Source organism: Spermophilus citellus, assembly GCF_964194105.1.
Source record: "Spermophilus citellus genome assembly, chromosome: X".
In the NCBI taxonomy this organism is placed as follows: Eukaryota; Metazoa; Chordata; class Mammalia; order Rodentia; family Sciuridae; genus Spermophilus; species Spermophilus citellus.
This window is the reverse complement of record NC_138190.1, coordinates 72,098,386-72,116,789: the sequence shown is the minus strand read 5'-3', so window position 1 is coordinate 72,116,789 and position 18,404 is coordinate 72,098,386. Positions and strand designations below refer to the sequence as shown.

At 45.3% G+C, this 18,404-nt stretch overlaps 1 protein-coding gene across 1 annotated transcript in view; it reads left to right on the top strand.

Annotated features, from left to right (window-relative positions):
• Positions 1–6,141: 6,141 nt before the first annotated feature.
• STARD8 (StAR related lipid transfer domain containing 8) overlaps positions 6,142–18,404 on the top strand; it is a 76,090-nt gene continuing 63,827 nt past the window's right edge. Inside the window, exon 1 of the mRNA XM_081276778.1 lies at positions 6,142–6,326. Within this exon, the coding sequence (XP_081132904.1) occupies positions 6,282–6,326 (45 nt within the window). The 5' untranslated portion in view covers positions 6,142–6,281. The remainder of the gene's footprint in view (positions 6,327–18,404) is intronic.

Below are 18,404 nucleotides of genomic sequence, written 5' to 3'. Positions count from 1 at the left end.
CCTCAGATGGCTTTTGCTTGAATCCCAGCTCTGTCACTGATCAGCTATGTGATCTTGGGCACGATTTACCACCTCCATGGGACTCAGTTTTCTCATCTGTAAAATGGGAATTATAAGAGTAATTTCCACATAGAGATGCTGTGAAACTAAATGAGATAAAGCTTGGAGAGTACTTAGAACAGTCAGGGTATCCATAAAGGGTCCAGGAAATGTTAAGTGTTGTTATAAATTATCAGCATCATTGTCTGTGTAAACCAAGGCCAAGCATAGAGTAGTGATCAGCAAAGTCTACTGAATGAATAAACAAATAAATGCATGAGGAAAAGTAAAAGTCCTGGGTATATGATCCTGTGACCTATTAGCAAAAGTGCTAGATGCCATTCTGAGTGACTTTGCACTGAAAAGAAATGTGTGTGTTAGTTTGCTTTTTGCTGCTGTGACCAAAATAAGTGACCAGAATAACTTAAGAGAAGGAAAAGTTGATTCAGGCTTATGGTTTCAGATGTTCAATCCAGAGTTGGCTGACCAGATTGCTCTGAGCCTCAGGTGAGGCAGAACAGCATGGAAAAAAGGAATGGCAGAGGAGAGCCGCTCATCTCCTGACAGCCAGGAAGCAGAGAGTGGGGAGAGGGAGGGGGAGGCGGAGGGAGAGGCAAGAGACAAGATATATAATCCCCAAGGGAATGCCCCTAGTGACCTACTTCCTCCAACCACGCCCCACCAGCCATCAGTTACACGCACGCAGTATAGTAGTCTTTTCAAATTATTAACCCATCAAATAGATTAATCCGCTGATTAAATTATAGCTATCATAATCTAATCTTTTTGCCTCTGAACACTCATACATTTACACATGAGCTTTCCAGGGGACACTTCATATGTAAACCATAATAATGTGCATTGGAAAACAGTGTTCCCTCATGAGGAATTTTCTGCCCTCTAGGAGCTATATATAATGTCATATTCCTCTCTGGGAGAATAAATTGATGTTTGGAGATTAATGCACAAATGTTTGTCTCCTAGGAGAACTTCTATGCTTCAAATCTCTACAGTCATTGTTGGAAATGGAAATCCAGACTTGTACCTTTCACAAGTCCCTGCCTTCTTGTGGAATGCTAGGAAACTTTGTTTCCACTGAGCTTTGCTCTCTCCCTTCATTACACTGAAATGCATTAATTGAAACACTGGTAAAAACTCAGAGACCAAGAAAATAAGATGAAATGCAAGTGTAAGTTTGGTCCAGATTTTCTTTCCTAATTCCTTATTATTATATGCAGTAGATGAGAAGGGTTCCTTGGGTCCATAGCATTTACTAAAATGAGCATAAAATAAATAGGATTGAAATAAAAGGAGGCGAGAGAGGTAGTTTACTAGTGCAACAAGAATGAATATCATTCTCATCTGAAATAATTTATATTGTTAGAACAAGATACCTGGCACCTTGCCTGGTATATTGTAGATATCAAATACATATTTGTTGAATGAATGAACATTGTTGAATGAAAGGTGGAGAATAAATAAATAGGTTTTTTTCATTTAATAAAGTAAATGTGATCCAAAAATGGTAGTGTACACCTGTATCCCAGTGGCTTAGGAGGCTTAGCCAAGAGGATCACAATATCAAGGCCAGCCTGGGCAACTTAGCAAGAGTCTTGCTAACTCAATGGTAGAGTGCTTGTCTCGCATGTGCAAGGCCCTGGAAAAGTGACCATTTTGGCTGTGCCATGGGAATACTGCTTGAACTGTGGTGCAAGTACCATTTATAGTCTCATCTCTTAATCTTTGAGGCTGATAGGAATCTGAGAAGTTAGCTGGATCAATCTTCTCCTTGTACATGTCTAGTGACAGGGAGCTTACTGCCTTTTGGGGCAATCTGTGTGATCTTTGGATGCTCTGAAAAGCTCTAATTGTTGCATCAGTGACAGACCAGGTACCAATACCCAAGCTTCTCTCATCCATAGTTACCAGAGCTCCCACTATAAAGCTGATTTTTTTTGTACCAGGGGGCACTTAAGTACTGAGCCACATCCCCAGCCCTTTTTAGTATTTTAGAGACAAGAGTCTCAACGAGTTACTTAGAGCCTTGCTAAATTGCTGAGGCTGGCTTGCATTGAACTGTCAATCCTGCCTCAGGCTCCTGAGCCACTGGGATTATAGGCATGGGCCACCATGCCCTGTGAAACCTGTATTTTATTCAAAACAATGAAAGAAGAACTTTCCTAGGAAGCAAGAGACTTCCATCTAAGTCTGAGTTCTACCACTGACTTGCTGTGTGAAATCAACCAATCCCTTTTCCTACTTGGGCCTCAGTTTCCCTTTTTGCACAATGAGAGATTTCAAACTGAGTGCTCTAAAAGACATCCAGCTCAGATGTTCCAGGATTCTCTAATGTAGTCTAATTAGGATCTTCTAATGTAGTGATTGTGGAAGTGTGGTTCAAGAATCCCTGAGGGTCCCTCAGAACATTTCTGAGGGTCAATGAGGTCTCTATTTTCAAACTTTATATTTGTAGGAGGCAGGGTTTTCTTCATATACTCGAAGCCAAACTGCTTCTCACAACAGATTGAATGCAGAACAACTATGAGAAGCCAGCTGTCTTCTATTAAGCCAGACATTAAAGAGACCCAAAAAATGTAAAACAATGTCACTTTTCTCAGATTTATTTTTGTTTTGGAAATTATTGCTATTCTTAATAAAATAGATAAACATATGTTATCCAATATGTCATTCATGTTAACATTTAAAAATTTTAGGCCTGTTTTAAAAATCAATCAAACAATATCCCTTAAATGTCTCAGTTTTAATTTCTAATATGGTAAGTACTGATAAGTCTAGCCACATATATAAAAATTCTCTGGGGTCCTTAACTTTTGTTTGTACTAGTGATTAAACCTAGGGGTGCTCAACCACTGAGTCACATCCCCAGCCCCCTTTATTTTCTATTTTAAGACAGGGTCTCACTAAATTTCAGAGACTGGCCTTAAACCTGTGATCCTCCTGCCTCAGCCTCCAGAGTCACTGGAATTACAGGCATGAGCCACCATGCCTGGCCCCTTAATGACTTTTAATTGTAAAAAGCATTCCTGTTCAAGTATGTCTTTGACTTCCTGTCAGATTCTATAGGGAGCCCTCATCGTCACAGATGTGATCTGCTCAATATCTGGCGCAGACATGGACATAATGACCTTGGGAGGAAGGCCATTCTTCCTTCCTTATGGGACTCGACCACACCAAGTCTTTCTTCTTCATCTGGGATCCTTGGTGTAGATAAGTGACTTAAGCCTTAGACAACACAACCCCTCATGCACAGTGCAAAGGTTGATATGACAGCCTCTCTGCTTGCCTGTGCACAGCTGCTGCCTAGTGCACCCAACCTGGTTCCACCTTCCCTAATTGCTACTTTCAACCCCAAAGAAAGTAGGCTTCCTGCTTGCTATACTGATTGATCAGGGCAGACCTTAGGTGTAAGGCAAGACTCTGCCAGACTCAGAGCCCCTGTTGTATATGGAGGAAGGAAAGAGACAAGACAGAAGAAATGTCACATCCGGCCCTTCATATTTCTTCTTTCATAAATAGGAAACCTAGGAGATGAGTGGGGATCTTTATCCTCATGCTCTTGTTACAGCCAGAGAAGCTGAGGTCAAATGACTCTCCTAAGGAGGTTACACAGCCAAGAAGCAGTTAGACTTGGATTTGAACTCCTAGGTGAATGATGGCAATCAATGCTGCTTCTGCTTTTGCCGAAGGAGGGAGAGTCAGGAGCACCCAGAACAGGAAGAGGGAGGTCGGGGATAACCTTTTCTGAATACTTACTTATTATGAACCAAGCTAGTGAGTGCATGTGAATGTTATCTTGTTAACTCATAACAGCAGTCCCCTTATGTAAGCATGAATCCATGGTCCAGCTTGGAGAAAGAACGTGGCTTTTATAAGGGCGCCCTGCCAGGAGGTAGCAGAACCAGAATTTAAATCTAAGTCTTTCTGGCTCAAAAGCCTCTGTTTTTCAATAGTACAAATAGCATTTATTGAGAACTAACATCATGCCAGGCAGTGTAGTAAATGCTTTAACTCTTTCAGTTTAAACCTTCCCACAAGGTAAGATTTCTTATTATCTTCCATCTTACAGAGGGGAAATAATATAGTGACAGGGCTAAGGTCACTCAGAGAGTAACAGTACTGGGATTTGAACCCAGGCAGTCTACTTCCAGATGGGCTTAACCATCTCAGGCTAACCTGGAATGAAAGGTCCAGAACAGAAACTGAAGTCTCTTGCTTTCTCAGGTCAGTGTGGTGTGCTATGCACTATCACCTCCCAAACGAATGCCCAAAGCCACAGAGAATGCACTTCCTCCCAGAGTCCCGAATCTAAAGGAGGTGAACTGCAGGGAGGAAGAGAACATGTAGCAATCTTAGGCCTCCATGTGTCCTCTCCTACAACAGTTGATCCATGGCTCTTCATCCTCAGGGCTCTGGCTGCAGGGGACGTGGGCATATGCTCAAAGGAGGAAACAATCTCTGTCCTGGGTCTTCATTTTACACTTTCCCCCACACCCTGTAGGGAGCTTCCCCTTATAAGCCTAGGCCACATCTGAGATACTCCTGAGGTCAGAGTGAGAAGGTGACAGATCAGTTATTACAACCTCAGGGCATAACTAGCAAAACTGAGGGCCACAGAGTAAATCCTAGGCAGATCAGGAGGGACTCTTGTATACTCTCTGAACAGACCTCAGGACAAAACCACAGATAAGCAAAGTCCTTGAAGGCAGGCAGAGGCTTGCTTAAAGCAGGCTTGGGACCCTCCAGAGTCCCAGAAACTGGCCCTTTGCCTGACCAACTTGGTCTCTGAAAGAGAAATGAGAGAGTAAGTTATTCTGGGGCTCTTGATGACATGCGTCCCCAGAGACCCAAGCCTGGCCCTTTGCCATGGGGTCCCTGGAAGCTTCTAACCACCATCCATGGCACCCTGCCTTTTGAGGTCTGGGGAAAGGGTGTGTGGGGGTGGAAGGATCACTGTTTCTTAATGGCTTCCTGCCCAGAAAGTCTCTACAACTGCAGAGTGCTAACTCTATTTCTGCTGAAAGAACTGACTTCAGGGCGTCCAGAGGGTTCAGGTTTAGATTTCAGACTGGAAGCTTTCTGAGCATGGGAGTGGATAAAGGAAGGAAGGTATCATCTCTACAGGAGATGTTCAGAAAGGGATGTACACCCATTCTGTGTGAGCTAGGGGATGGATGAAATGGCCTTTGAAGACTCAGAATTTTGGGGGGAGTTACCTGACTTCCTATGCACTCCTAGAGGGCAGCTGGGGCATTCTGAGAGGACATAAATTTGATTTCTGGAATCGGGTTTCTTCCAGACTTGCCCGGTTTCTAACTCTAAATAGGAGTCATAAAAACAGACTTGAGACATAGAGACCTCTATACATTGACTTTGAAGGAAGGGAGGGAGGGATGGAAAGAGGCTGTCTAAGGCGGAGGGACCAGGAGGCAGGTCACTCCCTGATTCAAGCTCAGCATGGTTAACTAGTTTGCTCAGCTGGCAAAACTGAGACCCAGATGGAGGGGGTATCCCAGAAATGCCCGTGGGTCAGGATGCCTGACTTTAGAGTGGGGCTGAGAAGGATCCCCTGACACAGAGCCCGGAGCCACCTGTTTGAGGTGTTTCCAAGGCTATAAGCTTTTTCCCTTCCACTGATGGCCTTCACACCTTCCTGCTAAGGGCCAAGGGACTCCTTCCTTGCTCCTTCTCCTTGGCACTCTTTCCATAGCTCCTGCCTGGTCTGGGTTGTACCTGAAGGCCCTAGGGAGAGCTGATGTATTAATGGGCCAGGAGGCAACCTGGCAGACCTACTGACACACAGGTGATGGGACTGCAGCCGGAGCCAGCAGACGGACTAGACACCCAGGCTGGGAAATTGTAACGTCCCGGGAATTTCAACTGACATTGCTGTCCAGTCTCAGCCAACTGGTTAACGGTGCCGAGTTTGAATCAGTGAGTGACCCGCCTCCCGGTCCCTCCTCCTTAGCCAGCCTCTCTCCTTCCCTCCCTCCCTCCCTTTTTCCCTCCCTCAGCCCTCCGGGAGGGGCCGGCAGTCGAGGCAGCTGATCTCAGGCCAGCCGCTGCTCTCCGCCTCTCCCCTCGCAGTGCTTGCTGGCTGATGGAGCCCAGGGCCAGGGCTGGCTGTCCCTGAGACCCGGGTCCCTTCTAGCCTCGTCCACAGAGAGGCAGAGGCTCATGCCCAGTAAAGCTTCGCTGGCCCTACCAGCTCCCCGCGCAGCACCATGCCTCTGCTGGACGTTTTCTGGTCTTGCTTCAGGAAAGTGAAGGTAAGTGGCCGGCCAGACCAGCCCATCCCATGACTCTTGGGGGAAAGAAGCAGCTGGGACCATTACTGGCTGAGAAAGACAGATCAGACCAGCTCCTGAGATTTCCTGAGGCTCTTGGAGCTAAAAAGGCTTGGGTTCAAGTCTCACCCTTGTCTCTTAATCAGCTCTGTGACCTTCTACTGCTTTCCTAAGGAAATAAATAAGCCACCTGGCTTTTTTTTTTCCAGTTCAGGGGATAGAACCCAGGGCTTTGCACATACTAGACATTCCTACCGAGCTATACTTTAGTCCTTTCTATCTTATTTTGACACGGAGTTTTTCACTAAGTTGCCCAGGTTGGTATCAGACTTGTGATCTTCCTGCCTCAACCTCCTGAGTAGCTGGGATCACAGGTTTGTGCCACCATGCATGGCTGCTAGCTGGCTCTTTTTCCTAAAACCCACCTCTGTTGCTTCCCAAGGTTTCACATGAAGATAAGACACTTAATCTATTTGAGCTTCAGTTTTTTAGTTTTAAAATGAGGACAATAGTTATACTAGCCTTATGGGGTAAAGAGGTTGCTGTTAGTGTTTTTATTTCTTATATGTAAAATGTAAGAAATAATGTGTGTTAAGTTCCCAGCATGATGCCCGGCATGTGGCATCCACACAAGTAATTGTATCTGTTATCATTATTATTACTACTGATCTCCATCAACATATATCAATCACCTACTGTGTGCTACACACCGTAGGGACAACAGAAAGATGAAAAAGGACATGGTTTTTGTCCTTGTAAAAGAGATAAGAAAAGTGCCAGATATTCATTAAGCACCTACTATATACCAGCCCTGGGATAGGTAGTAAGTCAGTAAATATTTGAGTGCCTACTATGTCCTGGCCACAGGAAGTACATGATGAGCACAGCAGAATCAACAGGGATTTGTAAAGCATAATTTCTGCTTTCAAGTATTAAGGAACTCATATATATTTAGCATCTGTTATGTATCAGACAGACCTGGGCACTTTGAATTCATTCATTGTGGTAGTGAACTTTACTAAAATATGTAGTTTTCCTGCTTTGATAATTGGGAAAGGATCCAATAAACTGTCAAGGAATATCCACAAGACCACTCAAATATGACTGGAAGAGTTGTGGTTGGAACACCTAAGTCCATGCCCTTCTTGACACTATGTGGCTCCCCACAGTCCGACCTAACAGGAAAATGTTCAAACAATTAACCTGATTCTAAGATAGGATGAAAGGGCTGCTGGGACCCTAGGGAAGGAAAGATCCATTCCATGGGGAGGGACTTGGAAAGGTTTCACAGGAGGTCACATTTGGGCTGAGCCTGAGGGTTGAAGGAAGAGAAGAGTTTGTCAGTCCAAAAAGGGGGGAGGGGCATTCCAGGCATGCCTGGCAGAGGGAACTGCATGGGCAAGAGCTTGCAGGCAGCATGGTGGCTGTGCCTGGGGGGAGGGTTCATTCTGGTGATGTGGCTCAAGCAAGGGGTTCTAGGACAGAGGCACTAAAGAGAAGGAAGCATAGGCTACCCCGCCCCAAGGGTTTGAAATTAACCCATGGGCTCAAGGCTCTCACCCAGTGGGGGTCCCATCTGCAATGGAATGGGAGAAGACAAGGACTAAAGTAGTGTGGTTTCTCAGACGCTGAATTAATTCAATTCAAACTATTTTTATGTGGATATTATTGTGTCCTTACTATAGTATGGCGTGAAAAAAAAATTCTAAATATCTGTCCTCGGCAAAATAAATTTTAAAAATAGTTTGATTTATTTTAAAATATTTTAATATTTAAAATCGTAAACAAAAATGTGTCTATTTAAAATTAAATTCTTGGGCTGGGGATGTGGCTCAAGCGGTAGTGCACTCGCCTGGCATGCGCGGGGTGCTGGGTTCAATTCTCAGCACCACATAAAAATGAAATAAAGACGTTGTGTCCACCAAAAACTGAAAACTAAATATTAAAAATTTCTCTCTCTCTCTCTCTTAAAAAAAAGAATAAAAAAATTCTCAAAATCTTATAAAATTTTTTTTTAAAAAATTAAATTAAATTCTTTATCCATGAAATCCCAAAGTCTGGGGATTCCTGTTTTAGGGGATAGATAGCCCATTTCAGTAAAATAGGGATATAATTGAATGGGTGCTTTTAGGAGACACACGCTAGCAGCAGCAGGCGGGGGTGGAATAGAAGGGTCTAAGTGGAGATGCAGAGCCAGGGTATGTGGCGAGGAGATGATGAGAAGCTAGATGCAATGATAAAGGCAACAGAAGGGGGAATTGAAATTGCCTCTGAGGTCCCAGGTTTAAGAAGCACCCCTGACTACTACCCTAATTAACCATTCTGGGTGCTTGGCATGAATTTAAATTGCTTTGCACTCATTACCCCAAATTCTCTGATGCTGGCAAGTACCCCCATGCACAAGCACACAGGGACACACGGAAGCACACAGATCCAAGCATGTACACAAAACTATATAGATATGCAGAAGTATTCACAGAGCACAGAGGCACATGTGCATGCACGTGCGTGTGTACATGCACGTGCACAAGCATACACACACACAGACAGGGATGTGGTTGTGTGTGATCTTGGTAGACATGAATCAATACATGGCTAGATCTCAGGACCCCAGACCAATGCACACGCTTGGGCCTCATGCTCCCTTTTCCAGTGATGCTGGTTTAAGGCCCCAGTCAGAAAGGCAGGCTCTCTGGGCCTGTCAACCCAGTCAGCTGCTCTGAGCCACCCTTTCTCTCTGAGCCTTGCCTCTCTGTGAGCAGTCATGTGGCTGTGGGAAAGCTGACTGAGGGGAGGGGCGAGGCTGTGGCAGAGCCCACCATGGCTGAAAAGGGCTTTATCAGATGATCAAATTCAACCTCATGGTGGTTATGATGGGGGAAAATGAGCTTCCTACCACTCCATACCACATGGGGCTGTCCTTGAGCTAAAGAGATATAAGAGAAGGGAAGCAGATACACTCCCACATGCACACATATTAACCCTGTGTCTTTGAGCCTCAGTTTCCTTGCCTGAAAAAGGACACTAATCAGTACCTGCCTCACAGGGATGCTATGCATATTCCGTGGGTTCATGAATTTCACATGTTTGTCATAGAATAGGTAGTCAATACACTAGATTTCTAAACTGAGTACTAGGGGAGACCAAAGCAAGGATAAAATTACTCCATATTTGCATACTGCAGGGTTATGGTCTCAGGTCTTATCCACTTCTTTGCTACAACCCCCCCCCCCCCGCCCTCAGGCCTCTACTTTGACCCTGCTGGGTCTTGGAACAGAAGTAAACCTTGCTCAAGGGTAACACGTCAGAAGCCAAGGATACTGGGAAGGTGGCAAGAGGCCAGGCCAGGGCTCGGGATAGCTTTGAGGTTCTCTGAGGTAGGGGCAGCCAAGGGACAAGACGTTTGGGTGTGAGATGAACCCAGTATAAATAGTTCCATACGTGTCTGATGTTCCCGCCCTGGGGGCCAGCAGGGGCCAGGAAAGTATCTATGGCCTCTCACCACAACCAAGCATGCATCTGACTCTCTCTCTCTCTCTCTCTCTCTCTCTCTCTCTCTCTCTCTCTGTCATACACACACACACACACACACATTAAGAGGGTCAAATCTTTTGGGGCTAGGGTTGTGGCTTAGTGGTTGAGCGCTATCCTAGTGCATGCGAGGCCCTGGGTTTGATCCTCAGCACCACATGAAAATAAATAAATAAAATAAAGATGATATTGTGTCCGACTACAACTAAAAAAATAAACATTAAAAAGAAAGACGGTCAAATCTCCCTACTGTCCCCAGTCCCCTCCTCTTATAACATAGGTAGATAATCACACAATATCAGAATTGAAAAAATCTTTGGAGATCATCTATTCCCCCTTGTCTGTTTCCCCTTCCAAACTCCTAATTGAGGAAACTGAGATTCAGCAAAGAAAGACATGTGCCCAAGGTCATAGACTGAATCAGGACAGTCTGATTGAAATGTGGTCTGTATGATAATCTCTCTACTCGTTCTGTGGCAAAATTCAAACAATCATCTCTGGTAAAATCTAACAGCAATACTATGTGGGACTTCTGTTCCTGTGCCACATACACGCACACATACATCTATGTGGTAACAGCGCTATAGTATCTACCCTGAAAGCTTCTAGTGAAATCAAAGCCAAACATGACAGAAAAGTCCCTTGTAAACTTGGAAAGCTCATAGAAATTAGCCACACAGTTGTGGTCCAACATGAGCCACCATACCTGTCCTCAGTCACTGTATTCATACTTAGGTCATACATAGGAGTCTGTATGTGCATAAAGGCTCTCCTCAGTTCCCCCAGTTACATATTCCCAAGCACTCTGTCCTGTGAATGCTCTCCCCAGGGGTACACATGGGAATTCCATGTTGCTGATTTTATACCAGGTTGCTGGGGCTCCTGTTCATATGGGTTTGAGCTTTCACAGACACATCCCTCAAGCAGGCTCACACTCCTGTACACATGCACTCGCCTATGAGGTAACCTACATCCTCCTGATGTGAACTTATGCTCCAGGCCCCCTCTGTTCCCAGCCAACTTGCAGTTTTCTGGTCTGCAGGGGATCTGCCTGGCGAGATATGGGGTATAGGTGGAGCTCACTACCTCCTCAGATTGTTTCATCTTGGGACATTGCCACAGGTCCTTCAACCAGTCCAGGGTGACGTTGTGTGTGTGTGTCTGAGTATGGAAGTAGTAGGGTACATGTATACCTCTGAGATATGTATGCTCAGCCACTTCCTAATTTCTCATCTAAAGAAATCAATTATAACATAGATTCTCATGTTTTGGAAAAACTGCTTAACAAAGGCAGGGCAAGGCCCGATCCCCCTTAGAAAGAGGCTTCACCCCCAGGGCTCTCTCTGCAGAGTACCATGGCCCAGTCAAATATTGTGTTGGCTGAGTGGTAGGTCCTGGATCCCAACATTTGTGAAAAATTCATACTATCCATGAGTTGCCCCTGAAAATCTAACTGTAAGTCACCTAGATTCTGTTACACTATGTGTCTGTGATGCTCCAGGCCCATGGATGGAGGCAAGAAAATAGGTTGTGGTGAGGTTGTTGGCACATATGGAGTTAAAGAGATCTGGGAGTTGATTTCTGGAGAGACTGATATGGAGAGTGTGTCTACCTGGGCCACATCTGTGCTGAGTGGTCTTAGGCTGGTCAGCTGTCCTCAGTGGATAAGACTCAATGGAATTGTCAATGAAATGGTTTAAGGAGGAGCCTGGCCCAGGAATCAGGATCTGAAGGAATCATCTATGGAGTAAAGAGCCGGGAGAGTCTTCAAGAACAGTAAGGAGACAGGAGAAGGCACAGATCCAAGGGACTTGCCCTGGATATTGGGGTTGGGTGACAATGGTGGAGGGGGGGTGGTGAGAAACTTTGAAATTTCTATTTGTGGAGCTGGTGATTGAACCCAGGGCCTCACACATGTTAAGCAAGTGTTCTATACTGAGCTACATCCATAGCCAGAGACATTGAAATTTGGGTATGAGAGCTCAACCTTGGGGCTCTTGATGCAGTGAGAATACCAAGATATCTAGAGTAAAATTTGGAATCAATCCCTTCACCTGTTAGGGCCAAAACTTACTAGCTCTGTGCCCTTCAGAAAATTACTTAACCTCTCTGAGCCTTCGTTTCTTGTGCCATAAAATGTAGTTAAAAATATAAACCATCTTATAAAGTTGTTCTAGGGCTTAAATGAGTAAATACTTATTACATCTCTTCAAAAAGCAGCACACAGGGCTGGGGTTGTGGCTCAGTGGTACAGCACCTGTCTAGGACAGGTGAGGCCCTGGGTTAGATCCTCAGCACCACATAAAAACAAATAAACAACAACAAATTAATAAAGATTAAATTCTTTAAAAAAAGCACCTAGTCAGCAGTAGCCATTTTTATTCTTTGTATATTGGGCACGATTATAATTTCTACCTTACAAGGCTATGGTGGGGTTCAAAGGAAATAATGATGGTAAAGCATGTTGAGATGCTTATTGCTGTTATCTGAAATGAAGTGGAGATTTTCCTTAGGCTGGGAATACCCTTAAGAGTTCATTCCTTCACTCATTCACCCAATGATATTTATTCAGGACCTACTCTGGGTCAGGCCCTGAGGAATTAGATAACAGTGAACAACATAGTTATAGGTCCCTATGCTCATGGAGCTTACTGTCTAGTACATGTAAAATGATGTTTTCATACTCACAATCCCTGATTGCCCTGTTGATGGGTATGATTGGTACAGTCGAGAAAATTTCAGGATATGAAACTATACAATTAATTACCAATCTAAGTTTATCCAGTACTTGTTCTTGGTGACCCTGCTTAGTCCACAAGGCGGAGAAATGACCACACTGGAGTCTGGGTAATTCCTGTAAGAGCAAAGCCTAGAACCATCTTGGGTCCATCCTGGGAGTGGAGAAGGGACTCCTATCCCCTGAATTTGCCAGGCCTGAACTCTGTCCCTCTCTCCCAGTGGTTCCATCTCAGCACAACTGGTGCTATTTGCTCAAGAGTCATCTGAGATTAAACAGTATTTGTTCTGGAAGGTGGGAGATGGTGGGATGGCCATAGGCAGGTGAGATGGGGAACAGAAGGTGAGGTTTCAACTCTGACTTATGTCTCCTCAGATATGAATTCTTCCTTTGTCTTCAGCTTCTTTGGTGCCCAAAACTGTACAAGTGGGGCTGCTGGGGGTGGAGTATGCCTGACACTATGACTGGTAGGGGGAAGTAAGTGGAGAAAGCTAGAGATTGGCAATGCCAGGTTTGATTTTTTTTTTCTCACAAACACTAAAGAAAGTTGGAACTAACATGAATCACTATTGCTAGAGCACATACTCTGTAGCACATATCATTTCAACCTTTCACATGTGTTAGCTCATTTCTCCATCAGGATAACCCTACAAAGCAAGCACAGTTATTATCATCTTCATTTTACTGAAACACAGAAAAGTTTAGAAACGTATCCAAAATCACACAGCTGTTACCTTGGAATTTTTTTTAACCCATGTAATCTAGTTCCAGAGTCCATTATAGCTATATAAACCGGGACTCAGTTTCTCCACCCATAAAATGGGGATGTTGGATTGGTTATCTCTGAGAGCCATTCCAGCTCTGATACTCTCATTATATTTGCATATATTTCCCCAAACTTCCAGGCCAAATTGGAAAAAAAAAAACAAACAACAAAGACTGCTCCCAAAATGTCAGTGATTTCCACTCCAGGTCTCTGGGGAGGAAAGAGACTCTGGGGAGGAAAAAGACAAGCCCAGGCCCAGGGCAAAAAAAAAAAAAAAAAAAAAAAAAGCCTGCAATGAATAATAGGCCTCCCAGAACCCCCTAGGGCCTGAGAGCAGCTGGAGGCCTGGGAAGCTCTGGGAGCCAAGGCCTGGCCTGCATTTCCAAGTCACTGGTAACAATAACAAGGAACAGTGGCTCAGACCGCCTGTGCTGGGATTTGGGGTCAGAGACTTCACGGTAGGGTGGGGGCAGTAGAGCTCCTTGCCCCACCCTTCTGGCCAACCCTGGAGCTGCTGCTGCCACTGCTGCCAGGGACCTTAGAGTCCAGGTCACTTGGCAGTTCCAAGGCTGGGACTGCCAAGGGGCAGAGGAAAGGAAGTCCTGCATTTGGTGAATGGGGGTTGAGGCTCTGGAAATGAGCATGGGCTGAACTTCCTAACCTGGGTTGGGTCACCCTCTGGGAGCTGGAGAAAAGAATGTGGTATGATAACATAAAGATAGTAGCTGGAAACTAGGCAACCTTCTACTACCCCATGTTCTGCCTCTTCATGTTTTCTCTGAGCCTCAGTTTCCTTATTTACAACACGGGCAGCATACTTCCCATTTCATAACTGATTGCAATGACATCTGTGAAAAACCCTGCCACAGTAGGGAGTCAGTAAATAGGAGTTCAATGTGAAGATGATGAATTAATTACTGTATGTGACCCTATGTCCATTGCTAGGGCCCTCAGATTACTATTTTATTTTATTTTGGTACTGGGGATTGAACTCAGGGGCACTCTAACACTGAGCCACATCCCCAGTCATTTTTTTGTATTTTATTTAGAGACAGGGTCTCCCTGAGTTGCTTAGGGCCTTGCTTTTGCTGAGGCTGGCTTTGAACCCTTGATCCTCCTGCCTCAGCCTCCAGAAGCACTGGGATTACAGGTGTGCATCACCACACCTCGCAAAGTATTCATTTATAAAATGAGGAAAAATTAGATCTGCCAATTCCCTCACCACCCTGGCTGAGGAGAGCCTAGAATTGAGAGCATCCATGGAAATGAAAGGACAGTAGAAAACACTGATGTTACTACCCTGAGTTTTAGGAAGTGAGTTTTTTAGGCAATTCCCCTATTCCTCCTCCTCCCACCTCTGCTCCCACCACTGGTCAGACTAGATTAGAGTGTAGAAAAGAGGCTCCATCCCACACTGGAACTGCTGGGTCTGTCTCCTCCAGCCCCTTCCTACATATACTCAGTGCTCTAAGGCCCCTCCTCCGGAAAGACTCCCAAGCTCTGGGCAGGAAAGAGGGTCCCTGTTGGCTGGTGGGAAAGTCAAGTCTTTAGGATATGACATTCCTGAGATTATCCAGAGAACCCCTGGGGGGTTGCAGCTGCTCATTCACTCTCTTCCTTGGCCCAGCTCTCAGCCTGCTGCGGACACAGCCAAGATAGTAGGGTGTGAGGCTGGAGGAGAGTAGAGAGAAAGGGGACTGAAGTAAGGAGCCAGGCCTGAAGCAGCCCCATGGGCCAGGTGAGGGGTCAGGGTGGGGAAGACAGATCGGAAGCCATATCAGGACTGGCAGGAAGGAATAGAGGAGAAAAGAATTCAAGACATTAGGAATTTCTGTGTGTATCAGTGACTTATAAAATGGTCAGGGGTCCGGGGATGTGTCTCAGTGGTAGAGTAGTTGTCTAGCATGCATGAAGCCCTGGGTTTGTTCCCCAGCACCACAAAAATAAATAAATAAATAAATAAATAAATAAATAAATAAATAAATAAATAAATAAATAAAATGGTCAGAGTTCCTGTGGCTCCAGGTAGGATGCCTTTTTTAGGCAAGAAATCTGAGGCCCAGCAAAGAAATGATCAAAGGCATAGGGTCAAAGGCCCAGAATGCCCATGTCAGTCAGTCCTTCTGAAGACCAGGTCTCCTCTCCCCTTTTCAGAGAAGAGATTGGCATCCTCCAATGGAAGAATACCCCACCACCAGTAGAAGTTACATCCTGAACATGAGCACATGTTCCCTGGTTTAAAAAGTGGCATTGTGACATTCCAATTTAAGACCTGTGGCTGGTTCCACCCATCCCAGGCTCACATGCCATCCCCCGTGTACCCAGCTATCTCCACACTCGACTATAAACTCCTCTAGGAATCCAGACTGTGGCCCTACCATCCCTGTGTCCAGTGACAGTCTGGCCCAACCCAGTCCCTATTCCAGGCCTAACCCAGAGGAAGGTTAATGAGTGCATAAAATACACATATATACTCATGCAGGTACAAAGGGTCAAACCCCTTGGACCCACCTCCCAGCTGAGAGACCCCAAGAGACAGAGGAGTCAGCTCCAGAGGGGTCAGGGGAACCTGCCTTCTCATAGTGGCCATAGTCTGTGTTGGCAAAACATGGGCTGCGCCTGGGGGTGGTGAGGCCCACTCTGAAGGGAGGAAGGGAGGGCCAGGCTGTGAATAGGGCTCTGTGTAGCCCAGCTCAGAGGACTGGGGGAGGCTGGAATGTGAAGAACGTGCTCTCATGACTGTGGCCCTAGGCCTGGGTCTATGGCACATGGTTGACCAGGGGCAGTGGAGTGGGGGTGGGTGGTAAAGTTGGAGAGGAAAGCAGAGAAATCAGGCAAGGAAAGGACAAACCATTTCTTCAGGCCTTCCCTCAGACAGCAGGGCAAGGACAGGTTGGAGAGCCTGCAGACTGAGCAGAAAAGATGCTAAGAGAGTGAGCTTGGTCCCAGTCAGCCACTATGGCTGAGGACTCCCAGGGTTGGGCCAAGTCGTTTGATAACTTTGCAGCTTGTATGTGAACTACTCCTCTCAGACCTCCTGACTTCTCACACAGTAACCTACCTTTTGCTTTTATCCCTTCCTTGACTCTGACTTTCCCTTTTTGACTCCTTCATCCTGTTTCTCTTTTTCTCTCAAAACTGTTTCATCTTTTTTTTTGTTTTTGTTTTTTTTTTTTTTTCTGATCACTCTATCTCCCACCAGACTGCAAGCTCTTCTGGGGCAATGACCATATCTGCCTTTATGCATCTTAGCATCTGTAGGTCTACCACAATGTCTATTGGATAGCTCTGAGCAGATGTTCCACAGACCCTTCAGTCCACCATATCCAAGGCAAGATTCATTAGAACAGGAAGACTTTGCTCCCATATCCGTGAGCCACTTTTCCCCTGTTCCCGATTGCAGTTAATAGCCCCTCATTCACTCAGTTGACAGGCCAGAAACGTTGGAGTCATCCTGGACTCCTTTCTTATCCTCCCACATCCTATTATTTAACTTTGGTTCTTTTCCCATGGAAATAGTCGACATATTGGTCTCAAACTTCCTATCCCAAAGGTCACTGTCCAACCCATAACCTTACCAGTGCACTGGTCTCTATGTAACCTCCTCATTCCCAATCCATCTTTCATTCCACAGCTAGAGCATTCTTTGGTTTTTTTTTTTTTTTTGCGGGGGGGGGTACTGGAGGTTGAACCCAGGGGCGCTCAACCATTGAGTATTTAGAGACAGGGTCTCACTGAGTTGCTTAGGGCCTTACGGAGTTGCTTAGGGCCTCGCTAAGTTGCTGAGGCTGCGATCCTCCTGCCTCAGCCTCCCAAGCCACTGGGATTACAGGCATGTGCAACTGAGCCTGGCTAGAGCAACATTCTTCAAAACAAATCTATATATGTTACTTTCTTGTTTAGGCCCCTTCATTGGCTCCCCATTGGATTCTGGATAAAGCTTCTTAGGATGCCCTACAAGGTCCTTCATGGTGTGGCCTCTACCTGCTGCTCCAGTATCTGTCTGGCGCTCTGTTCTCCACCCAGACTATATATACTTCCTCAAAGCACATGCTTTGACATCTGCTTGCACTTTTCTGTGCCCTTCCTTCTGCCCACCATGTTTGTTATATGCATTTATCTACTTGATGAAAACGAACTACTCATCTTCCAGACTGACTTCAAATTGATATTCCCTTCATGTGGATGGTACTGCACAACATCCAGCATTGAATTACTCCTTCTGCTCAGTTTCATAAGTGCTAGTTTCCAGTTGTATTTACATGGAATTTTAATGATTTGTGCTGGCAATGGCTTCCCCACTTCACTGTGAATTCCACAAAGTTAGGACATTTGTCTGCTTTCTCTCTATCCCTTGGTACCTAGCACAGAGCCTGACCCCAAGGAGGCATCTAGTGAATGGGTGAAGAAATGCATAAATACAATGTGAATGAATGGCTCACAGAATGGGAAGATTGTCACTGTCTTTGTAGCTGCTGAACTTCTAGTTCTTGGGTTCAGAATCCCCCAAATCTGAGAGGGCTATGTTCTACACCAGGAAACAAAAAGAGCCTCTACTCTGGCAGAATTCTTGGATGCAAAAATTCATGCCCCCTCTTCCCCTGTAAAGTTTTAGGTACCAAAAGAGCATAAAGATCAAGGCCAAAATCAGAGTGGGACTCAATGGTCCTGGCCAACCCAATTATCCTGGACCCCAGAGGAAATAATGGGATGCAGTAAAATTGGGGACACTGTAGACCTCAAGAATAATTTTGACTCTGACATTTACTGGCTGTTTGACTTTGGCTAAATCAGTCATTTATCTGGGCCTGGCTTTCCTCATGTGCCACAAGGGGACAATAAAACCTACCATGTAGGATGATTGTGACAGTCAAAGGAAGTCATTTATTTGTAACCCATAAAGCCCTGTGTTAATTTAAGACCTAATTATCTTCTGAACTATCCCTAACTATGACATTCCCAATGGTGGGTAGGGCTGGTAGGATGGGAGAGGAGTAGATTTGGTATGATTGCAGCAGGACTTCAG